The sequence below is a fragment of the Homalodisca vitripennis genome, chromosome 2, assembly GCF_021130785.1.
Source record: "Homalodisca vitripennis isolate AUS2020 chromosome 2, UT_GWSS_2.1, whole genome shotgun sequence".
Taxonomy (NCBI): domain Eukaryota; kingdom Metazoa; phylum Arthropoda; class Insecta; order Hemiptera; family Cicadellidae; genus Homalodisca; species Homalodisca vitripennis.
Genome location: NC_060208.1, coordinates 238,230,306 through 238,251,386, shown reverse-complemented (window position 1 = coordinate 238,251,386; position 21,081 = coordinate 238,230,306). Strand labels below are relative to the sequence as shown.

Below are 21,081 nucleotides of genomic sequence, written 5' to 3'. Positions count from 1 at the left end.
TCAACGTCGACGACATAGTTTATACAAAGTATATAATGAGTGTTAATATTTTTCGGTTTCCTACGGTTCTTAATAGTGATCATATTTTTGGAAGTACTAAAGCAGTACTCACATTACTAAAGCAGAAAACGAGCAGGTAGTTTTCTGTCAAACAGACTATGTATTATCTTTGTTTTATTTAAAAGCGTGATATTTCCAAACCCAAAATGGGTTAATACCTAATATGAAGCAAATAATATCCCCAAAAATAGAAATTCCCTCAACTATGCATGGTGTAAGGTAAATATTAAAATCTGCTTGACGGACAATACTACGGATTTCGCTATTAATATAATGCTTAGCATGTATTTTACTAAGCTTTACTATGCGATGTTTATTATTGTAAAATGTAGTTATGTTACCTTTGGTATTATTTAATTAACTGTATTTATATACTGTGCAGGTTTCTGTGAAAAACATCAATCTTCTGAAGTGTAACGCCTACGTTTTAAAACACTTAAAGAGAGAGGCAAGTGTATTGCACCAGCTGACGCATCCTAATATCCTGCGACTCTTTGAGACAATGATGGTAAGAAATAGTCATACATTAAAATCTGAAGAAAAATGTTTATATCACTGCCTCAGAAATCCATAACTGTAAGAGATTCAGAGTAACTAACAGCTGCGAAGGTTTTATAAGTGCGAAGGGTCGTTTAATAAGTCGTTAGAAAGAGATATAAAAACTATTGTTTCGGGAAATTGTTTTTATTTATCAACGTAATCTCCTTTTAGCTCTATAAAATTTTCAAATCTTTTTCCAAATGTTTCAAAACCGACCTAAAAATACGATTTCGGAAGTTCTTCAAAATAAGCATTCGTTTGCTCAGTTAAAAAGAATATGCATACTTTAGATATCCTTAATGTTTACATGAAATTATGGCATATTTTAAATTTGAAAAAAATCTCATATTTATTAATAATAAAGAAGGATTTTATATTTTAAGTAAATATTTGATTATTTTGATTAATTTTATAATCGAGATAAAAATAATTATTTTATCTCAGCACCAATGCAAACGAAATGTTCTGAACATTTTACTTATCAAGTTAAGAAAGTTTTCAGTGATGCAGCTCATCATAATTTAAATTTACGCACGTCACAACAAACACAAAGAACGCTAAGGGTTTGTTGTTTGTGAACGTTCAACACACAGTAAGGCGGTGAAAACAAGAGAGAGGCTTTGTCCAATTTACTTTATGTGTGAGTTTGTCTTCTGAAATGGCCATGAAAATTGTCAGTAGAATGAGTTAGGTTCGGAGACACAGTTTATCATCCACTGGGTATTAGTCAATAAAATATCGACAGGTATTTCGTAGAGCACTTTGTTTTCGATATTGCCGAACCATTGTTCACCAATTCGAGGCAATTGTTCCTCACATCAGTTCAGATAATATTTCTTCTCACAACCAAAACTCGTTTATGTTTCGTCTATGTGGGTGCCTATCATTTTAATGATTAGCAAGGACTTGAAAAACATTCGTTGGTGCATTTGTGTTTGTGGATGATCACATAAGATTAAAAAACTATAAATAACTAATTCTTTATTTTTATATTTTATATCCACCTATTATTTGATCCTCAAATTCTAAATAGTGCATAAATTCACGCGGCTTGTATACGCTGATACTAATATACAGTGAGTTAAAAGTATGGATACACTCTGTTTAGTTTTTGTTGGATAAAGATGGAGGGATGGAAATATCTCAAGGAAATATAAGTGATCTTTTTAATCACTGTTGAAACTTTGTCCATTTCCCCAGAATGGGATTTTGGGAAAAGGAGCTAATAGTTTGTAAATAGGTACCATTTTTAAATGTAAAGATCTATTAAATAAAAACTTTATTTATTTGCAAGGTCTTGATAAAAGAATAACAGTGGAACCAGAGGTTTCTATCTAAACCCAGTAGAAATTGTCATTGAAATGTATTTAAAATTAATTGAGGTAATGAACATATGCATTCAGAAGGTAAATAACTTCAATATACAACCAATTCTTTACAAACTCACCTGCTACAAAACAGGCCTCTCTTATATTATCCGTTTTGAGGAAGTCGGGTTCATGTTCACTTTCTCATTGGAATTAACAAAGTTAAAATGTTTTTTGTGATGCTTTGCGTTGAAATGGAGTGTTCAAGTTAACAAGAGCGTATTATGATCCTGATGATGCGAGGCTACGGAGACCGGAGAGATCTTATGATGAAGTAAGAATTTATTGAATGACACTTATCCCAATCGAAACCCTGTATCTAAATCAGGAATTCTAAAATATCTAACGTTTCACAAGCCCATTTTGGGGAAATGGTTCGCTTTTGGTTCCTAGAGGAGTGTAATGAGTTTCATTTTTCTATCTTTTTCGTTGAAGGTTGAGCAGGACAATCCATGCTTTCAGCTTAACTAATTTCAATGAGCTGCCATGTTGTACTGTAGGGAAATAGAAATCTCTACTTTCCGCTTATAATAGTGGCAAATTATTTTTTTTTTGTCTGATTGACGGTAATATTTGAAGAAAAAACATTCCCAAGTCCTCTACTAAGATATTTTCTATAAATCAGCGACTATGTCTAAGTAAAACTGTAACACGTAAAATTTATTTGTTTAAGCAAGATTTAATACGATGGCCCGTGTGGGAAACAGTATAAAACTTGTCGATCCGTTTTATAAATAACTAACATTAATTTGAAAGCGTAGTTGTTATAGGCAACTGAAATTGGGTATTTCTGCAATATAAATTCTTTTATTTTCTTTAGAATATACAGAAAATCCATATTTTATCTATTTACTAACGCTAGGTCTAATGCGTTCTATCAGTCTATTGGGAGAGAATCAGTGTCTTCATAGATTTTTAGCAAAAAAAGTTTTGACGTACTAATTCTTATGATTTTTAAAAATTCTATTTTCTTTTAGAATGATAATGAGGTATACTGTCCAATTAATGTTCACTTAAGGTCCTGAACAAACAGACATTCGTGTACTAAAGTAAAGGGTTGGCAATCAAGAGGGGATGAGAGCTGGGACGGTATCGAGGAAATAATAAAATATTTACCAAAAGTTTTCGTGTACGTCAGCCGCCAAAGGATAGTCAACAAAGTATCAGACGTATCGACCGCCGTTATCAAAATCGTCATTATAAATATTGGGGAAGAAAATGAGCATACTTAGCTCCTTATTGCTGAGCACGTCAACAACATCAGCCTTAACAATCTACTTAGGGCTGTCTAATAGAGGCTTATAATAACAAGCTTATACTTTCGCGTAAGGGTTATACGCTGTGAGGAGGGCGTATTTCAGAAACACCAAATTTACATTAAAGCAAAAAATTACATGAAAACGTGCGGTTCAATGAAAACACATTGTACTTCAAAGAACGTTTATGGTTCGTGGTTGAATCCCATTATTTTTGTTAATATATCTTGAAAGTGTTCAACGAATTATTGTTCGATTAATGAGGATTTTCTAGGCCCAACGATCACATTGAGATCAATCTTTGCTTACCGCAGAGTTCAAGTAGATACCATTTTATTGATGCATAATAAAGGATTTTAATATTACACTTTTTAGCTATACATTAATGGTTTTCGAAGGTGGTCACCAAACTAACCGTTTAGTCTAAAAAATGTTGGATTACAATAAAATTATAATTACAATAAAAAATTGTTTTCAAAACATTAATAAATAATGAACTCTGAAAATGATTCATGGTTACTTTAAGATCATTTTATAATACTAAGTCTTGTTTTCTGTATAGTGATATTTATAACGTTTAGTTTTAAAAATACATGTCATAGTTAGTTAACAGAAGTAAGTCAACCAAAAAAGCCCTAGCTGTTATATGGAGTGGGGTTTCCATAAACATTACCTTCAACTATTAATTTAAATTCCTATAGTAATGATTCTAAATCCAAATAAAAATGATACAGTGCAGTATCGAAAGTAAATAAATGGTTATCGCGCAGACGGACAGATGGATAAACGGACTGTCCTTTTACCTTTTGACCCCAAATTAAAAGTTTCATTCGTGGACTAGGATAGATCTGGTACTAAGTCTTGAGGCAAGTACTATTATGAGTTAATGCTCACATGGACGGAGAACTATAATATTCGAATAAGGCCCCGTATTTGGTGGGCCATTGACAATTGGTTTTACTGTCGCACAAACACACACGAAACCTAAACTAATTTACGTTTTACTACATGGTTAAAAACTAATAATATAATAATTTTTATTTGAATGGTAAATTGTGCAGTACGGAAACTACTACTACCTCGTAGCTGAGATAGTGAGGGGTGGTAACCTCTGCTCGTATTTGCAACAGCAGAGGAACAAGCAGCTGGATGAGAAGACTAACAGAAAACTGAGCCGGCAGATCGCAGCAGCTCTGGGGTATCTTCATGGCAAGGGCATCGTCCACAGGTATTATATTATTACGTAAAGCATTGTAAACTGCTATCTGTGTAACAGTTTACAATGTTAGGTCTGTGCCTAGCACACTATTTTATCACAGTAAGGCACGACGCCGGCCTTTTTGTGAGGTCGGAATACACGCAATCAAATGGACACCCACCCACTGCGACCTGCCCAGCCCGGACCGGCTTTGTAAATATTTGTTATTATTAATAGATAATATGTTGTATAGTATTTATTTTTGCAATGTCTTACATGTAATGTAACCTTTGTATTGTTAGATTTCTCAATTAATATATTTGTTAGTATTATGCCATATTTTTTATCGTAAATTTATAAATACGGCGTTATACACAATCTGAAAAAAATAAAATGTAAAAAAAATATAAATAACTGATGAACCGAACGAAGATTGACCTATATGACTGACTAAAACACTCAAAAATTTTATTACAAATTTTGCTAGTATATGAGCACATAATCTTCAATCTACTACAGTACAATAAACCTATTTAAATTGTATTTAAAATACTTAACCATGACATATAAAATTATTTCTTCTCAAGTATATTCCATCACCCAACATATAAAATCTTATCTTTTCTAAGAAAAACGGTTATTGCCATAAAGTGACATGGGCAATATATGCCATGTATTATCAAGACGTAATACCAATCTCAATGGCGGCCGTTTTATGTTGTTTTTTGTTTGATAAGAATCGTAAGTATCGTAAGTATCAAAAAAATCAAGTATTACACCATCATAACATCAGAAATCAACCCTTACAATACCCCATACACAGATTAAAACTATTCGAGCAGGGTCCTTATTATTCAGCTCTTAAAATATATAATAAATTACCTCCAAATCTAAAGAAGGAGAATTCCATAAACGCATTTAAAACCTCCCTAAAATGCTACCTCATTAACCGGGCATACTATTCAGTTAATGAATACTTAAATGAATAAAAGTTGTTTACTAGTCCCTATTATTGAATTTTTTGACCAAGTTTATTAAGCTTTGCATATATGTAACTGTTTCTTGATTAGTTTAGGTTAATTTATTAGTTTAGTTTATTTTTAACATTGACAATTCATATGTTTATCTTTAGCAATGCTGAAAATTATAAACCTATGTGAAGCTTATAATAAATAAATAAATAAATAAAAATAAAGTATTCGAAATTTACCCTCTTCTTCAGTTACAAAATACTGCAATAAAACGACTGGTCATGCAATAATGAACTTTAAGCAACAAAAAGCTAAAATTGTTAATAGTAATTTCTATGAAATACCTGAACTAATGTAAGAAAGCAAAGGTATTTTTACCTCATAGTATATGAAATAATCATAAAGACTTCTTAATTCTTGAAGGTGCATATTATAGAAAACACGTCAGATAGAAGAGACTAACGTCAGATGTGTCTAATGACATAATGACAATATATTTCTGATGCGATGTTACTAATGAATGGTTCTGAAAATTTTAAACCGATTGAATATTGTAAGGATAATGTGCTTCAACTCTTTACAGAGCATGTATCCATTTAGATACATCATTCTGACTGTGTCTAGTAGAGGGTAACCATAAACTGTTAATATAATAATAATATGTTGTCCAGGTGATACCCTACATTGGTATATAGCCTATCACATTCGCTAAATCTCGAGATCTACTGTTTCAAATAAATAATATTCATAAGATGGACCTCAATAATAAAACTCAATATTTTTAAAGCAAAATAAATATGACACTCATTTAGATAATAAACGGAATTTAAAAAGTTCGGTTAAGTACAAAATGTTCAATTATTTGATACAACTACATACTAGAAGTGGGTATGAAAAACGCAATACCGTACAGTAAATGAGGGCGGTACAAATTTAGCAACATGCAATAGTTTTTATTGTGGTTTGGTTGCGTCGCAACGTTGTGGAAATATTTACCTGAGTACAAGAAAATTAAATTTTTTTCGCAAGGAATGATATGTAGGTACGGTATTTAAAATATGATGTAATAATTTTATATCCAGACTAAAGTGGATTTACATAATTTCTCTCTATATAGAGTTATATCAACAATAATATTATGGGAAGTCAAGACATTACTTTGTTTTAAAATAAACTATTATTTAAGGAAATAACATATATTAATTTAAATTGTTTTAACAAATAGGATTTGATTCGTAATGATTTTTCATTTGATTTGAAATGTCATTTTAGTAAACACAATTTTCTATAAACAAAAATATGAAAATTCCTTCTGTCATGTTTCACATATTTAGTGTAAAATGTTCATTTAATAATTTTCTGAAATATTCCGTGGGTCTGATTTTAATATTATTTTAAATATTACCGTACCTACGATTGCTGTGGACAAATAAAAAATAACAAACTTAACAACCATAATGAATGAGGTAATGAGGTAATTTTAGGTAATGAAACAAGTAATTAGACAATTTAATACAAGTAAAATATTAATTAATTTAACTAAACCATTAACGGGACTAATATATACTGTCAATTAACAAAACTGTAGCAGCTTACAAAAAGAAATTAAGCCCTAAAACTTTTAGCAGGGGTATCATTTTCTGACAAAACATATCTGAGCTGACTATGGAACGGGACAAGGCAGTAATGCAATTAAATGGCCTGGTAAGTCCCTCCCTTAATTGACTCGAGTATCGAATGACATTGTGGGCCAATTACAACACAGCCAGGAAATAACGGTTTCGGGGACTCGTTTGTTCGTTTGGCCCGCAGCATTCTCTGATCTGAGACCCCTGTAATTGGACCATTAGCATACGCAACCCTTCTTTGCGAGGGGAGCTTATTAAAGTCTGCATTTAGGCTGTACGCTGTACAAGTTGTAAACTATGTTCCGATCTTTAACAAAGACTACACGTACAACTGGTATTAATTTGAAACAATTAAATATATATGTAGGAATAGATTTCCTAGAATATGGTCGATACATTATATTTAGTGGTCCAAAAAATAACCTGACAGTTTTCGGAAATAATTAACCATACATAATAATATTTAAAATTTATTAAAGTAGTAAAATTATGTACACAGCTACGCTATTTTAATTTATGGTATATAACGTTACTCCTCACCAACATCCACACATGTCTAAATTTTCTGAAAATTCACCGTTATTCGGCGTACCATGGATATTGGTATTGCAGCAATCTCATTTCTTATGTAGTTCTTTAAATCAGCAATGGTGTGAGGTTTCGTAACAAAAACTGTGCTCTTAATGCAACCCCGCAATCGAAAATCGCAATCAATAAAATCTGGACACCGGGTAAGCCATGCTACGTTGCAAAAAACTTGAAATGGTATGTCTATACAATTTCAACCATAATGAATGGGCTAATATGCAGAGACCGTTGATAGATTTACCTACGATTCTCTCTTGACCAGTAATTTTGTGTGTTTACATCACCACAAAGCTAAAAATGAACTTCATCATACATTATTAAATGCTGCATAATGTTTCTATGATTAATGAGAATCAATAGTCTTTCATAAAAATAACACGTGATTCAAAATCATTAGGATTCAGTTTTTGTGTAACCGCTAATATTAAGAGATGAAAATTCAAATCACGATATAAAATTCGTTGTAAAATTGTATTTGAAACTCCTAATGCGACAGACTGATTCCGGGTTGATCGATTTGGGCTTTGCAGAACAGAGAAGCGCACATTTTCAACATTGTCTGGAGTTCGTACAGACCCTACCGGTTAGTTCAATTTTAATGCAGTAGCACAATTTCTGAAATTGATCACCTAACTTTTAATAGTATTAATATAATGAAACAGCTCCATTATGACAAAAATGGACTTTATTACGATAAACCATTGTCTATTAGTCACGGACTCATAGTTTTCAAAGTTTTTAGAAAGCTTCAATAAAAACATCACGTTGTTGAACTGACCACTGCTCCATGATTACTGAAATGGTGTCAGCTGCGTTTGTATTTGTTGCAGCAATAAAGACTTCAAACATAATAGCATGAATTTATAATACAATTTTAACTGTCCTTATAACGACCTGTCATTACTTGTGTGCATACAAATAGAATCTAACAGTGGTTCAAAGTTTCGTCTGTCGATAATAATCAGGAAATGAGAAGGGTTAAATAAGGTCTCGAGGGTGGTGTAAGAAGTCTACAGTTTATTGGCGGCCACCTTTCAATGCTGGTGATAAGAGTTATCAGTGCGGTGTCACGCCACTGGTCACCCATCCTTGCCACTCTCGACTTCTTTACGCAGCCTAGTTTTCTGTTTTGATGTGCCTACTTCTAATCTTCTGCACCTTATTTTCTTTACTTGATTACTTTCTAAAATAGATTATTATGTTTAATAGAGATCATAAATCACAGGTCAGAACAGGTTTAAACGATGATGTAGTAATTTTAGGATCTAAATAAATAATGCTTAATTTTACGATACCTTATTAAGGTTAAGTTCCAAGAAGAGGACAAGAATTATCATACAAGATGTATAATAATCTGACATAATATGGCACTATATCATATATTCAAATGTCATCTTGAATATTCCACGTTATTTAGTTATAATAGTAGTAGAACAGACGAATATAGGTATATCTACTAAACAATTTCTAAGTACCTTTCAAATATGTTTCTCTCAGGAAACAGAAAATATCCACATAGCTTTTTTCTAAAACCAAAACAAACCACATGAATGTCTAAACCAGCCTTCAAGTCACTTATGTGTTTCGTTTTTAATTTTATTTCGAATCAGATAATAATTACATATGCAATATACATTCCATTTGGCTTAGTCTGAATATAAAGGTATATTGTACGTGCGTGGTTGTAATCTAGAAATATCAAATGGAAAATGCACTGATTTCGTTTAGAAGATGGTATGTACAATATATATATATATATATATATATATATATATATATATATATATATATATATATATATATCACTAATTATTAGAAAAAATGTTTTTATTCTAATCTTTATTATTTTACTACCAATATTTTCTTGTGTGTATTTTAAAAATATTTGTTACAGGGACTTAAAACTTGAAAACATTATGTTAGACTCACGGAAGGACAATATTAAACTGGTCGGTAAGTTTAAGATTTAGTCCTTAACTTAATTATAAGCAATTTCTTGCCATAATTATTATTATTATTACTATCATACGTTCTTACTTATAATAATACATTTTCCCTTACAATACTACTTCTGTATACAGACTTCGGGCTAAGTAACAGCTGGAGATTAGAGAGTCCCCTGAAGACATTGTGTGGTTCTCCTGAGTACAGCGCACCGGAACTCTTTGTCACCGGCACTGAATATGGCCCTGAGGTCGACATGTGGGCACTGTATGTATTATAAATAGATTTTTAAAATATTAAAAGCCAATCAGAAGTATAAATAAGGGTTTAATATCAGGTTACAATAAATACAACTTATTAATATGAATTTTAAATCCTTCCAAAATGAGATCCCCATAATCTATATACAGCAGAAATAGCAGCTTACTGGTTTGTATTGAATGTTGTATAAGACAGTTGAAGGCATGTTCCGTATGTAGATATGCTGCATTGCTAAATTGTCCTCCCGCCGCAGGACAAACACAGAGCATGACTCAAGGACGTTCTTAACCTTTAACTGTGGCGCTCCGAAAAATTACTAGAATTGCTTTTAATCAGATGCGATTTGTATAACATATAGTTACACTAGAAATAGATTTACTAGATTAACCTGAAGAAGAGATCAGATTGCACATCGCGAAACGTAGTGTTACTGATCACTGAACATGGCAAATGACCGGAAGAATCCAGTTTCTCCACAATCCTTCCATCATCAAAAGCAAACATAAACTAATTTTCTTTTCATCATTAGCATCACTTATACATTTTTAGTACTTTATAATGTATTAGTATAAGCTCGATATCTCTGGCTCTTAGTTATAAATCAATGAATAGGAGGATTATTTTGTAACATAATCCATAGTAACGAATTCTTTAGTTAAAAGTAATATATTTTTATTAAAATTATTAATACAACAATTCAAATACAAGGGTGTTCCTTATGAATTAAATTTGAACACTATTAATAGTTTTCCAAAATTATATAACGTAAGGAAATTCAATATTAAACTGTATTGCACTATTAACAAGAATTCATGCTTGTTAGCGAAGTTTCAAATATTTACTAATCATTTGTCACTAATTACTTAGCCCATAATGTGGAGAAAAGGGTGCACCTTGTAATTTGAAAATCAGTACTGACAAAAAATGTGTAATTAAATAAATATTTTAAGAATTTCCACTGGATAATCCTCTATAGGACGGTCTCATTTTGAATATTGTCATTCAACCTACTGTGTGACTCTGGGATTGTCCCACTGATGTTTCAGAGGTGTTGCCATCTACGCAATGGCTGTGGGACAGCTTCCTTTCCCTGATGCGTCGTCTCTGATGAGAACTCATGAGAAAAGGACCAAGTTCTTGATGAGTATCAACTCAGGGCTGTCCAAACATCATATCAACATCATCACCGGTTACTCCCCAGGTGACAGTGTGGAATTGCATTAAATTATCTTTGCAAAGCTTCATGAGAAAAACAACAATAACGTGTTCGTAATGGTGTTTTTCAGAGTTTATATCACTACTACACGGATTAATGAACCCACAGCGCGATGAGAGATTGACCGTAAAGGAGGCCCTTGGTGATCCTTGGTTGTCCAACAATAACCGCTGGAGCCCTACTCACTTCGACAGTCCGGACGCATACGATCTTGCGAAAGTAATAAAATACTATCACGTATAAATTGTAACTCGACATTATTATAATTTGGGATATACAAGATATACTCCATACTAAATGTCGCGTAACAGGATTCGATGGGATTTAATGGAAATTTTTAGGTCTACATAGTTTATTTCATTAATGATAGAAGAAACAACATACAATTATGAAAAAATAAATGTTTAAATTAACAAGTAAACAAAAGATAAAATGTGTCAGCCTTTTGAGTAACAGACTTCAACGATGCTCATCCAAATTCTATGGTTGGACATGCACTATCATAGCATTCATTCTTGTATCTGTAGAAATCAAGTTTCATACAAACTTTCAAATTATGATTTCATATCAGTGTTCAATTAATACAATTCTACCCAAAATTTCACCGTAAAATGAAGTTGTAAATGTTGGAATAGTTGTACTACATTTACTACTTGTCACATATTAAAATGTCTTATGTGTGTACTGAATTTATCACAAAAAATTATTTATTCTCCTTATTTTTCGTTTTCATCATGTTTACCATAAAACTTTTAATAAAAATAATCACTAAAAATAATTACAATGAAGTGGTATGCACCATAATTGAAATCAGAGTTCCTCATGCATAATTCAATAGGCTATTATAGGTCAATTCATTTTTGAAATATGGCACGAAAATACACATAGTGTATAGACATAAATGAAATCTCGTATATTCATCCCCTCTAGTAATAAATAGGCCTCGTTAACTCTCGCCCAATTAATCACTAAGATTATTTAAAAGTAAAAGATCGATAGGCAGTAAATAGAGTATCTTGTTCCTGGAAGATAATGAATGTATTTGGAAGATTTTATGTGGTACGGTTTTTTTCCGATATTCTCATAAAGGTTTAACCTCCACCAACACTGTAAATAGGCTAATATCTGGTATAACTTGTGCTATTCAGATGTCAGAAAAGGTACTGCTCTAAATTATTAACCAACAGAATCAGTTTCGTATGTATTTCGGTATTCTTTGGCTGACTTTCTACTGACCTGTGGTTTTGTTTCCTTGTCGTTTAGCATATATTTCGTAAATTATTAAGAAACTTGATTGTACTATTTAATCTGTTATGAAAAATACAACCGAGCTTGTGATCTAGATGTAAATATAAATGATTCTTTGCTAAAGTGCAGTTTATCTTAGCTTATGCCAGCATTTATCTTACAATACAACAGAGCAGAATACCAGAAGTACCAACACTTATTTTTATACAATTTATCATACAGGAAGAGTTTCAATAGTTTTCTTTATAAGAATTTTACGTAAAGATGAGAAAATATTATATTTTCACAATTACAATATATTTATAGGGTAACCTTTTAAAAGTCTTCATTTAGAAACAATATAACAATCTGATAACAATTTAAATTTTCCAACTTTAATTAGCTTGTTTATTTTCCCCCAGATTTCAAGAAAAGTCTGTTGCTTGCTAGATATAAGTGATGACAGTTTGAGAATTGAGCAACAGACCAGACCCTTTGGTGAAGTAGCAGGAATTTACAACATAATGGTACACGAACGGAGTCGGCCCAAGGTGGAAGATCCCTGGAACTTTGTAACAAGAAGGTCTATTAAACCTTCGTGAGTATTAATACGTATTTCCGTAAGTTTGATGTAATAATCAATAATATTTAAAAGTAAAAAATGTTTAACGGTTGTAACTTTAGGTATGTTTTTTGACATATAATGATAGCATATTGATTAAGGATTAATAAATAAATCCTTATCCGAGATAGATCACCAAAAGTGTGTATCTGTGTGTATATTGTAAGATATTTAATAGAATTCTGGAATGATTTCATGGAGCTTATCTAGGATTGCAATTAAAATCTAAAATATATGAAACAATAGTTTTGTCTTTATAACCTCATTTTTCAGTCTATATAAAATAAATATTTTCATAAAGTACTATATACGAACGGTACTTTGTATATGTTGTGAATGTGTTAAAAAATCTACCATACTCATGGTAAGTATTTCATAATTATACATAATTGTGTCAGAAAAATCCAAAAAAGAACTTCGTTAAATTTCAACTGGTTTGTTCAATTTCTGACTGATCTTATAAAACTGAATATTAAAATTAGAGATGTAGGCTATGTATTTGAATGAAACTAGGAGAGTAGACATGAAAGGATATTATGTTACATTCTTTCTTAATGCATTTTAAAACATAATATAATTCTATTACTACTTTATATATACAAATATGTATATAAATTAAAGCTGTATAGTATGTTTTGTTTCAGTTCTCTGATTGATACGTTCAATCAAAGACAGGAACAAGGACGCCACGAGAACAACTTATCAAATGACAAAATCTGCGTAGTGGGCGCTTCTCCTAAGCTCAATGAAGTAGCAAATTAAGTATCTATTTTATATTGGCTAGTAATTTACTTTTTAAGAGAAGACGGTTACATATAACATAATGATATAAAATCAAGCTAATTAAATCATCATACATTGCCTCCCTGGCGTTAATCGCAAATAAAACTATTTAAAGTGGCGTTAATCGGGATAAGTACAAAAATAAAATTAAAATACTTTTTTACTTTTATGGTTCTTTATATATTTAAAACATGATCAAACCTCAATAATAGACACATATCTATGTAAAAAAAGTTTTACTAGAGTGCTTTAAAGTTTTAGATGCAGCTCTGAGTAGTCTTCAAGTGTACATGTTATATAGTTTCTCAATATTAGTTGTAACTGAATTGTACAGTAGTTTCAAAGGTTGGCTGCCCTGTGATACTAGTTAGGTTTAAAAACATAAAATAAACTACCACCATCTGTCCTTGAAATAATAAAACCTGTGTATCAAGGCTTACCTAAACCTACTCTTCTGCGCCGATGTTTGCATGGTAAGACCCAAAACACTAACGAGGCACTGAATCGAAGCCAAAAACTACATTCTGTAGCAAAGAAGTTGTAGAAACATGTGTCTTAGAAGCAGATTCATACTACTTATGTAGCAGTAAAAGAAGTTCTTCAAAAGTTGGGGATGAAGGCCGGATCATAGTGTGAAGAATGATTAAAGAAACTTGTTAAATTGCGGATCATGGAAAGTAACCGAAGGAGCAGTATTTGTACAAAGAAGGCAGGAATGCAGAAAATATCAGTCAAGAGGCAAAAAGTTGATAAAGAACATGAGAAATCAGGAGCAGGAGTATGGTTATGGCCTGCTTTAGCCAGTTCTGGATGTTACCTTGGTTTTCTGCCTTTCTTCCGCAAAAAGTGTTTTTAATTTAAAAGGTGCATTCACTAGAACACTATTAGGTCTATTGCCTTGGACTTTTTTGAGGTAGTTGTGGTACATGTGTATCCTACACTAGCTAAATAAAAATATTTACAGTTGTTTATTACTGTGTTAGGCTTTAATAAAACACGTGAATACAAATATGGTAAGTATTGTAATTGAAAAATATACCTTTTGTCAGCATTGTTCCAAAAAATACTTTTTTAAACCATCTATTAAAAGAAAAAAATTGCACATTTTTCGTACATTTCAAAAATATTGATAAAATTGAAAAGAAATTTGTTGAACAAATTTCACTATACTCTCAGTAATAAATAAGTCACAAGTATTTTTACTTATAGCAGTAGAAGACGCCTAACGCCACCTATAAATATTATCTCTATTTAACAAAAAGTTAATTAAATTTTAACTCAGCCTTCCATACATAATACATGTACTAACATCAAACTGTTCAAGTTTATAATAATTGTGATTAAATATATTTACAAAATATACACAACAGGATATCCGGTTTAGTACTTCATTTGTCATCATGTGTAGTATCTCGTATCATGTTTATCATGTTTACTTCAATCATGTGTCCTACGAGCTTTCATGTACTCTTGGTTTATCATTCATTGCAATAGGTCTAAATAGGTAAAAATACATATCACCTATTTTGTCGGTATTCTCCCTAAGAATTATGCCAATTTGTATCAAAATTGTACCGTAATGTTATGAATATGGCATCACCTCACTGAACTCAATGTTTCCTCCACCGAAGAAAAAATGCTCTACGTGCCATTTAAGCTACTTAATTTTGTATTGCTTTTGATGTGAAAGAAGGCCCCTTAAGTCCACTTTGCCCTTAATAGCTAGACGACGGATAATTTATGGAAAAATATTTTCCTCCGCACAACTTCGTCCCATTGTTTTTTTCTACAAATGTATAAATGTCGTAACATTGACAAAGAAAGTCTGTGTCTAGTACTGTATACGTTATAAACACGTTAGTTTGATCGATTACGTTTGGTTTCATGGTAACAATAAATAAAAGCCCCAAAGCAACACTGATTGAGATTTTCAGTTACACCAAATAGACTAAGAGTTTGATATCTATATCATTGCAATTTGCAGTACTTTAAAACAGTATTATATATATTGGCTATTCTAATTTTGTAACATATATAACATATATAAATATGGAAAATGCTTAAAATTCACCTATCATCCTTTCAAATTTTCCAACGTCAATAACAAACAACAATAGTTGAAAATTCACTATCTCTGGCAACTTACCAAATATATCAAGTATTTATTTTTAAGTATAAATTTTTTTAACAGTAGTAGATATGCCAACAATAGTTTTAAATATTAATAACTCTTTATGTTGTTCCATTATTTAATCTAAGTTAAAACAGAATTTAAATTAATTCAGTTTAGTATCTTTTCCGTGAAGTAACGTGAAACTAAATACAAGTCCCAAGAAATGTTATATGATATGCTTGCATCAAGCCAAATTACATGTTTAGTGTTAATACGCTAATACAATTAGTTTAAATGTATCTAAATAATTAAAAAGTAAATTCCTGTAATCTGTTTTGCATTTTTAATAATAAACTAATTCCACTTGACAAGAACTGTTTTGATAAAAACAATAATAATTTTCTGACAAGATATTTTCATTTTGTTATTTAAAATAATTAGAATAATAGACAAATACAAAACCATCATAGAGCATTTTTAATACTTGATTATTAAAGCATATTGCTTAAATTTAACCTGGATTTGGCATTTGAAGTTCCTATAATGACAAACACACCTTAATTTAAACCTACGTAGAATTTTTATTATTGAAGTAAAGTAAAACCTATTATATATTTTATTTTTCAGTACGAAACCGGAAATATTTATATGCTGTTTGATAAGTTTTTTACTTCAATTTAGGGGTTTGTTTTTCATCGTAAGTGTTAAAATATAAAAATAAAAATATCCACAAGTAAAGCCTTTTTAAATTTAGAATTTAATGTTTTTTATACATTTTTAAAATATACAAAATGTTGTAAAAAACATAAAAGAAATTAAATTTTCCAATAACTCTTTTATTTTTTTGTAAATATTAAAATATTGAATTTAAAACAACGTAAATATTCACATTCTAACATATATTTTCTGTGCTTATTATAATATGAGACCTTTTCTATGTTGTAGAGCATACAATTTCAGAAAAAAGGTTATATGTAAATATTTTTGTTAGAAAAATCCGAAGTGTTTTTCAATAAATAAAAGTTGATAAAACACACTATATAGTAAAATATAAAATGCTTCAAATGAAGAAAATTTTTTATAATAAAAACTCCCTGTCTAATAATATTTGTCTAACTTCACCTGAATTATTTACTAGGTCACTCAATAATATTCAATAAATAAAAAAATAGTTAAATAACCAGTACCTGTAAACTAGACCTAGGCCTAGATATCAAGACTTTTATTTCTCAAATTTAGCCTACAGACTTGTGAATGTCACTAGCCTATACTATTGCGCAATAAATGAATCACAAATTAAACCATTTTTCACCGCATAGTTTATAAACACAAGCTTAGAATTATCAAATACAAGTTTGGAATAAACAATTGCCGGTGCACACCTATGGCGGTCATAGTCCTCCAGAAATTATAATGTTTGTTAACAAAATAAACACACGATTCACTTATTCCTTGAGATACCTATCCCAATTAATGGCAAACTTTACAACGAAAAGTTTCATGTCATTTTCTACTAACAAAACTCTAATAATAATACGAGAAACTACAAAATACTAGTTACTAGTGAAACTAGTCGTCTATAAAGAAATTCCGCCAACAATAGTTGCGTCGAAAGTCTTTCTTCGCAAGATATATCAATAAAGAGATTATAGAAATAAATAATCTTGTTGAGAACGAAATTCTTAACATATTGATATAGAAGAACTCGTTCGTAAATGAAATTTTCCACGCCAAAAGTATAGAGGGAAAATCCCGTTTTTCGCGTTTGTTCGAAGTGCGCAAGCAACACAGCAAATTATACAATTATAAAAATATGTATTACAAATTCATAACTTATGTGCATAATTTTTACGCATTACTATTCAATAAACTAGAGATAACATAATTTGTGAAACATTTATTATATTTAAGACTTATTTTGGGCAGTAAACGTTTGATTGAAAAGATGTATGCAAATCGACTGGTGACTATTCGTTCAACATTGGCGAAACATTTTTTAGCCGTTAGACATCTAACAGAAGGAGGGACATTTTTAACGTTGTTTCCCATGATATGTTACAATGTATATGACAAATTCTAAAAGCTCGTCTCGGTTTTAAATATAATAAACGAATCCAATTCTATATCTCCCTCAGTATTGCCTCTTTGGTGAGATAAACGGTAAAAGTAAATTCTAGTTGAATTAGCATAACATTATTACAAAGTTATAATTTTGTTCTATGTGCTGCTCCTTACTCTATATTTTCCACCAGGGGAAGGAAGCCAATACGCCTAAGCATTTATACCTCAACTTCTTCTTCCTCGCAACGAACTAGGTTAGTGAACTATTTATAAGATTAAGCTCTGTAATTTGATTGTACATATCTCATTTTTAAAATAATAATAACACCAATTCAATGTTTTATACAATAAAAATACTCGTATTCACATTGGACAAGTGGAGACAAGGCCTAAGGGAACAGTAGGCTAGTCCTTAACGACTTAAAAGTAAAGGTTGAATTACCCCCAAGAGTGCTGTTACATTCATTAACATCCACTGCAAAGTGGATGTAAAATACTCAACTTGATTCAATTCGTCGTTTCCCCTTGTTAAGAATAATGTCTATAAGAGTCTGAGCTAAAGGCTCTAACTTTTTTTTCTTCCTTCATTTAGTAAAGAAAAAACTTTTTAGAATCAAAGATTTTATGTTTTAATATATATATATATATATATATATATATATATATATATATATTATATATACATATATAATGTATAGTAGTTTATCAAATATAAATTTTATAATGTAAGCCATACACAAAATGTTATATTAAGTATAAAGCGTAAGTGTATAAATTAAGTTTTACTGCAATCTTTTAAATTTAATTTAGTACTCTCTCAAAACGATAGTAATACAAGTATTTAGAACACTCACGGTGACTCATGTATGTTCCAGTCAGAGAAGCTGTGATAGCCGCAAGATGTACAACAGTGATATCAATATGGCAGGAGGAGACTGTTCTGCAATTCCTCGAATTGGTCCATTCAAAGGTAATTCACCATAATTACTTTCACTAGGGATAGCTTTAGAAAGAGAGTAGAGTTTCATATGTCACAAAATACATAACATAAGATTTATAAATGCCATTAATGTTAGAGCTAAAGAAAGAATTGGATCAAAATTCAAGGTAATATATTTTATTCTACATTGATACCCATTACAGCACTGACTGATTTATATTTTTTTACAAAAAGTATTAGATTTGTATTTGTCCTCCTTTTGTAATTTCTTCCTTTCAAAATAATGTAAGATAAAGTTTTGTAGGTAAATGAAATATAGATGAAGACATGAAGATATGGATTTTTCAAATAAATTTATTTTGATCCAAATTAGAGCTCAGGAATCTACATATATTTATTTATGCGTACTAACAATAATATAATTATAGGATTAAAGGTAGACTCTCCTCTTGACGCTCTGCCGAGTAAATACTCTCAAGAGGTTATGATGTCTCGGTACAGATTCAAGGTATTCAAAATTTACCCACATCATTTAGAGTATTTATTACAAATTGATATTTAAAATCTACTAGTATTTCCTTTATTTCATTAAAATATTATTTAATATACATTTTTATTTGCACGCATATAAGTTTCGTATATTTATAAAAGGAAAAGCAATGGTTATACCTGGACGTAACCTCTACTAGCAGAATTTATGAAATAGAACATTCTTAAGTGAGAAAGTTAAAATTGGGTCTGTAATTTACTATGTGCAAAGATAAAATAAATATAAAAGATAAAATGTAAAAACATGTAATAGAAATGTAGAAATTATTTAAGACACGTCTGATACACATGTGTATGATCTTAAAGTAAACTAGCCACTAAAACCTTCACGGTAGTTTTACTAACTGTGCATAGACTACTATTATTATTATCACTACTGTTCTTAAGAATACATTAAGGTTTATTTACAGAGACAATAAGATTATTTTCAAGTTAAATTTCCGTTATAATCCAGATCAGGGTATAAGGGTCCTGACATTTTGTAACTTCCTGTTACTGAACAATACTGCCTGCCCTCTGAGTAAACATAACAACAACTTTGATCTCTGGGACAATTAACCTCTAGAATCTCATAGCCTACACTAACGTTTGCCAACAGTCTAATATGATTGACCAGTTACCTAGGCTCATACTTCTATGACTGCTCGTGCCTTTATCCTTCGGTTCTCCCGAGAAAAATTTATCCTAACGCTATTAGATCTGGTTAATGATATCTGCAATTGGTCCTAGCCAGAGCCTCTTCACACTCAAACGTGCAACGAATGTTAAATTACCATTGCAGGGGTTCTTGGCGTCTCGAGGTAACTATCAATAACTGACATTTAAATCATTCATCAATGCTCTGGGTGCCACTTTGAAGATGGACAAGATGAATAATTTACTACAGCTTTATATCGTTGTTACTTTTAAGCTATTCTACACTTATTTTAACATAATTTTTCAGGAAAGGAGCAAAATATTTCACCAGCCAGTACTGCCTTCTAACTTGAAACTAAAAACTCCTATCTGTAAAGTACTGGAAGATGGACAACATAGTGGCACCAAAGGTTGAACTATTGTTATTGTAACTAATCATTAGCATATCTCTAATAAATGTTGTTAATCTACGAACAGTTAGGTAATTCTGTTCCAGTCACAGATTAAACAATTATGTCTATTTCAAAATTATTAAATAAACGGATACCATATTTTATGATAAAGAGTTCTTAATTACATAAGGAACATAATTATGTACTATACAAGGAAATCCTTGGAAACGAGTAGTGTACATAAGATAATGGTACTATAACTGTAGGTAACTATAGACTATTACAGAGAACAGTTTAAGTCCTTAAATTCTTTCAGTTAAATGTGATTTTTATTTAACAGTAAGTAAAAGGAAGTTCATTCACAAAATGTCCTAAAAGTCCAAAAAGTCCTAAAATTAGATTAGATTTGTAAACTCAACGTTGGAAACATATTGTTGCAATTAATTTGATGTTCTAACCCATGTGTTATTTTGTCAATCTTACTTATCTATTCAATGTCAAGTAGAACTGAAGATGAATAATCTTAATTCACTTGAATAAAATAATGTCAAAACATAACACTATTTTATACCTTTTGCTATGAAAAACTCGGATTTTCAACCAGTTTACATTTTTCAAAATGTGAACCATAGATTAAAAAGTAAAAATAAGAAGCTCACGTTGATTTGTCTACCTTCTTAATCCCAATTTGCTTTTATTATAAAACAAATTATTTATGAATAAAAACAT

At 30.7% G+C, this 21,081-nt stretch overlaps 1 protein-coding gene across 2 annotated transcripts; it reads left to right on the top strand.

The window, feature by feature from the left end:
* The first annotated feature begins 446 nt into the window (after positions 1 to 446).
* LOC124353408 (hormonally up-regulated neu tumor-associated kinase homolog B-like) lies at positions 447 to 20,516 on the top strand. Of its 2 annotated transcripts, XM_046803248.1 has the most exons (12): positions 447 to 568; positions 4,285 to 4,451; positions 9,503 to 9,561; positions 9,690 to 9,819; positions 10,860 to 11,014; positions 11,100 to 11,248; positions 12,679 to 12,854; positions 13,523 to 13,636; positions 18,027 to 18,089; positions 18,711 to 18,805; positions 19,204 to 19,283; positions 20,268 to 20,516. In XM_046803248.1, exons 1-12 carry the CDS (start codon positions 563 to 565, stop codon positions 20,373 to 20,375), a joined length of 1,302 nt encoding a protein of 433 aa, XP_046659204.1. In that variant the 5' UTR covers positions 447 to 562; the 3' UTR covers positions 20,376 to 20,516. The 2 variants fall into 2 exon arrangements, with proteins under 2 accessions (XP_046659204.1, XP_046659205.1); XM_046803249.1 differs by lacking the exon at positions 19,204 to 19,283.
* Positions 20,517 to 21,081: the final 565 nt, after the last annotated feature.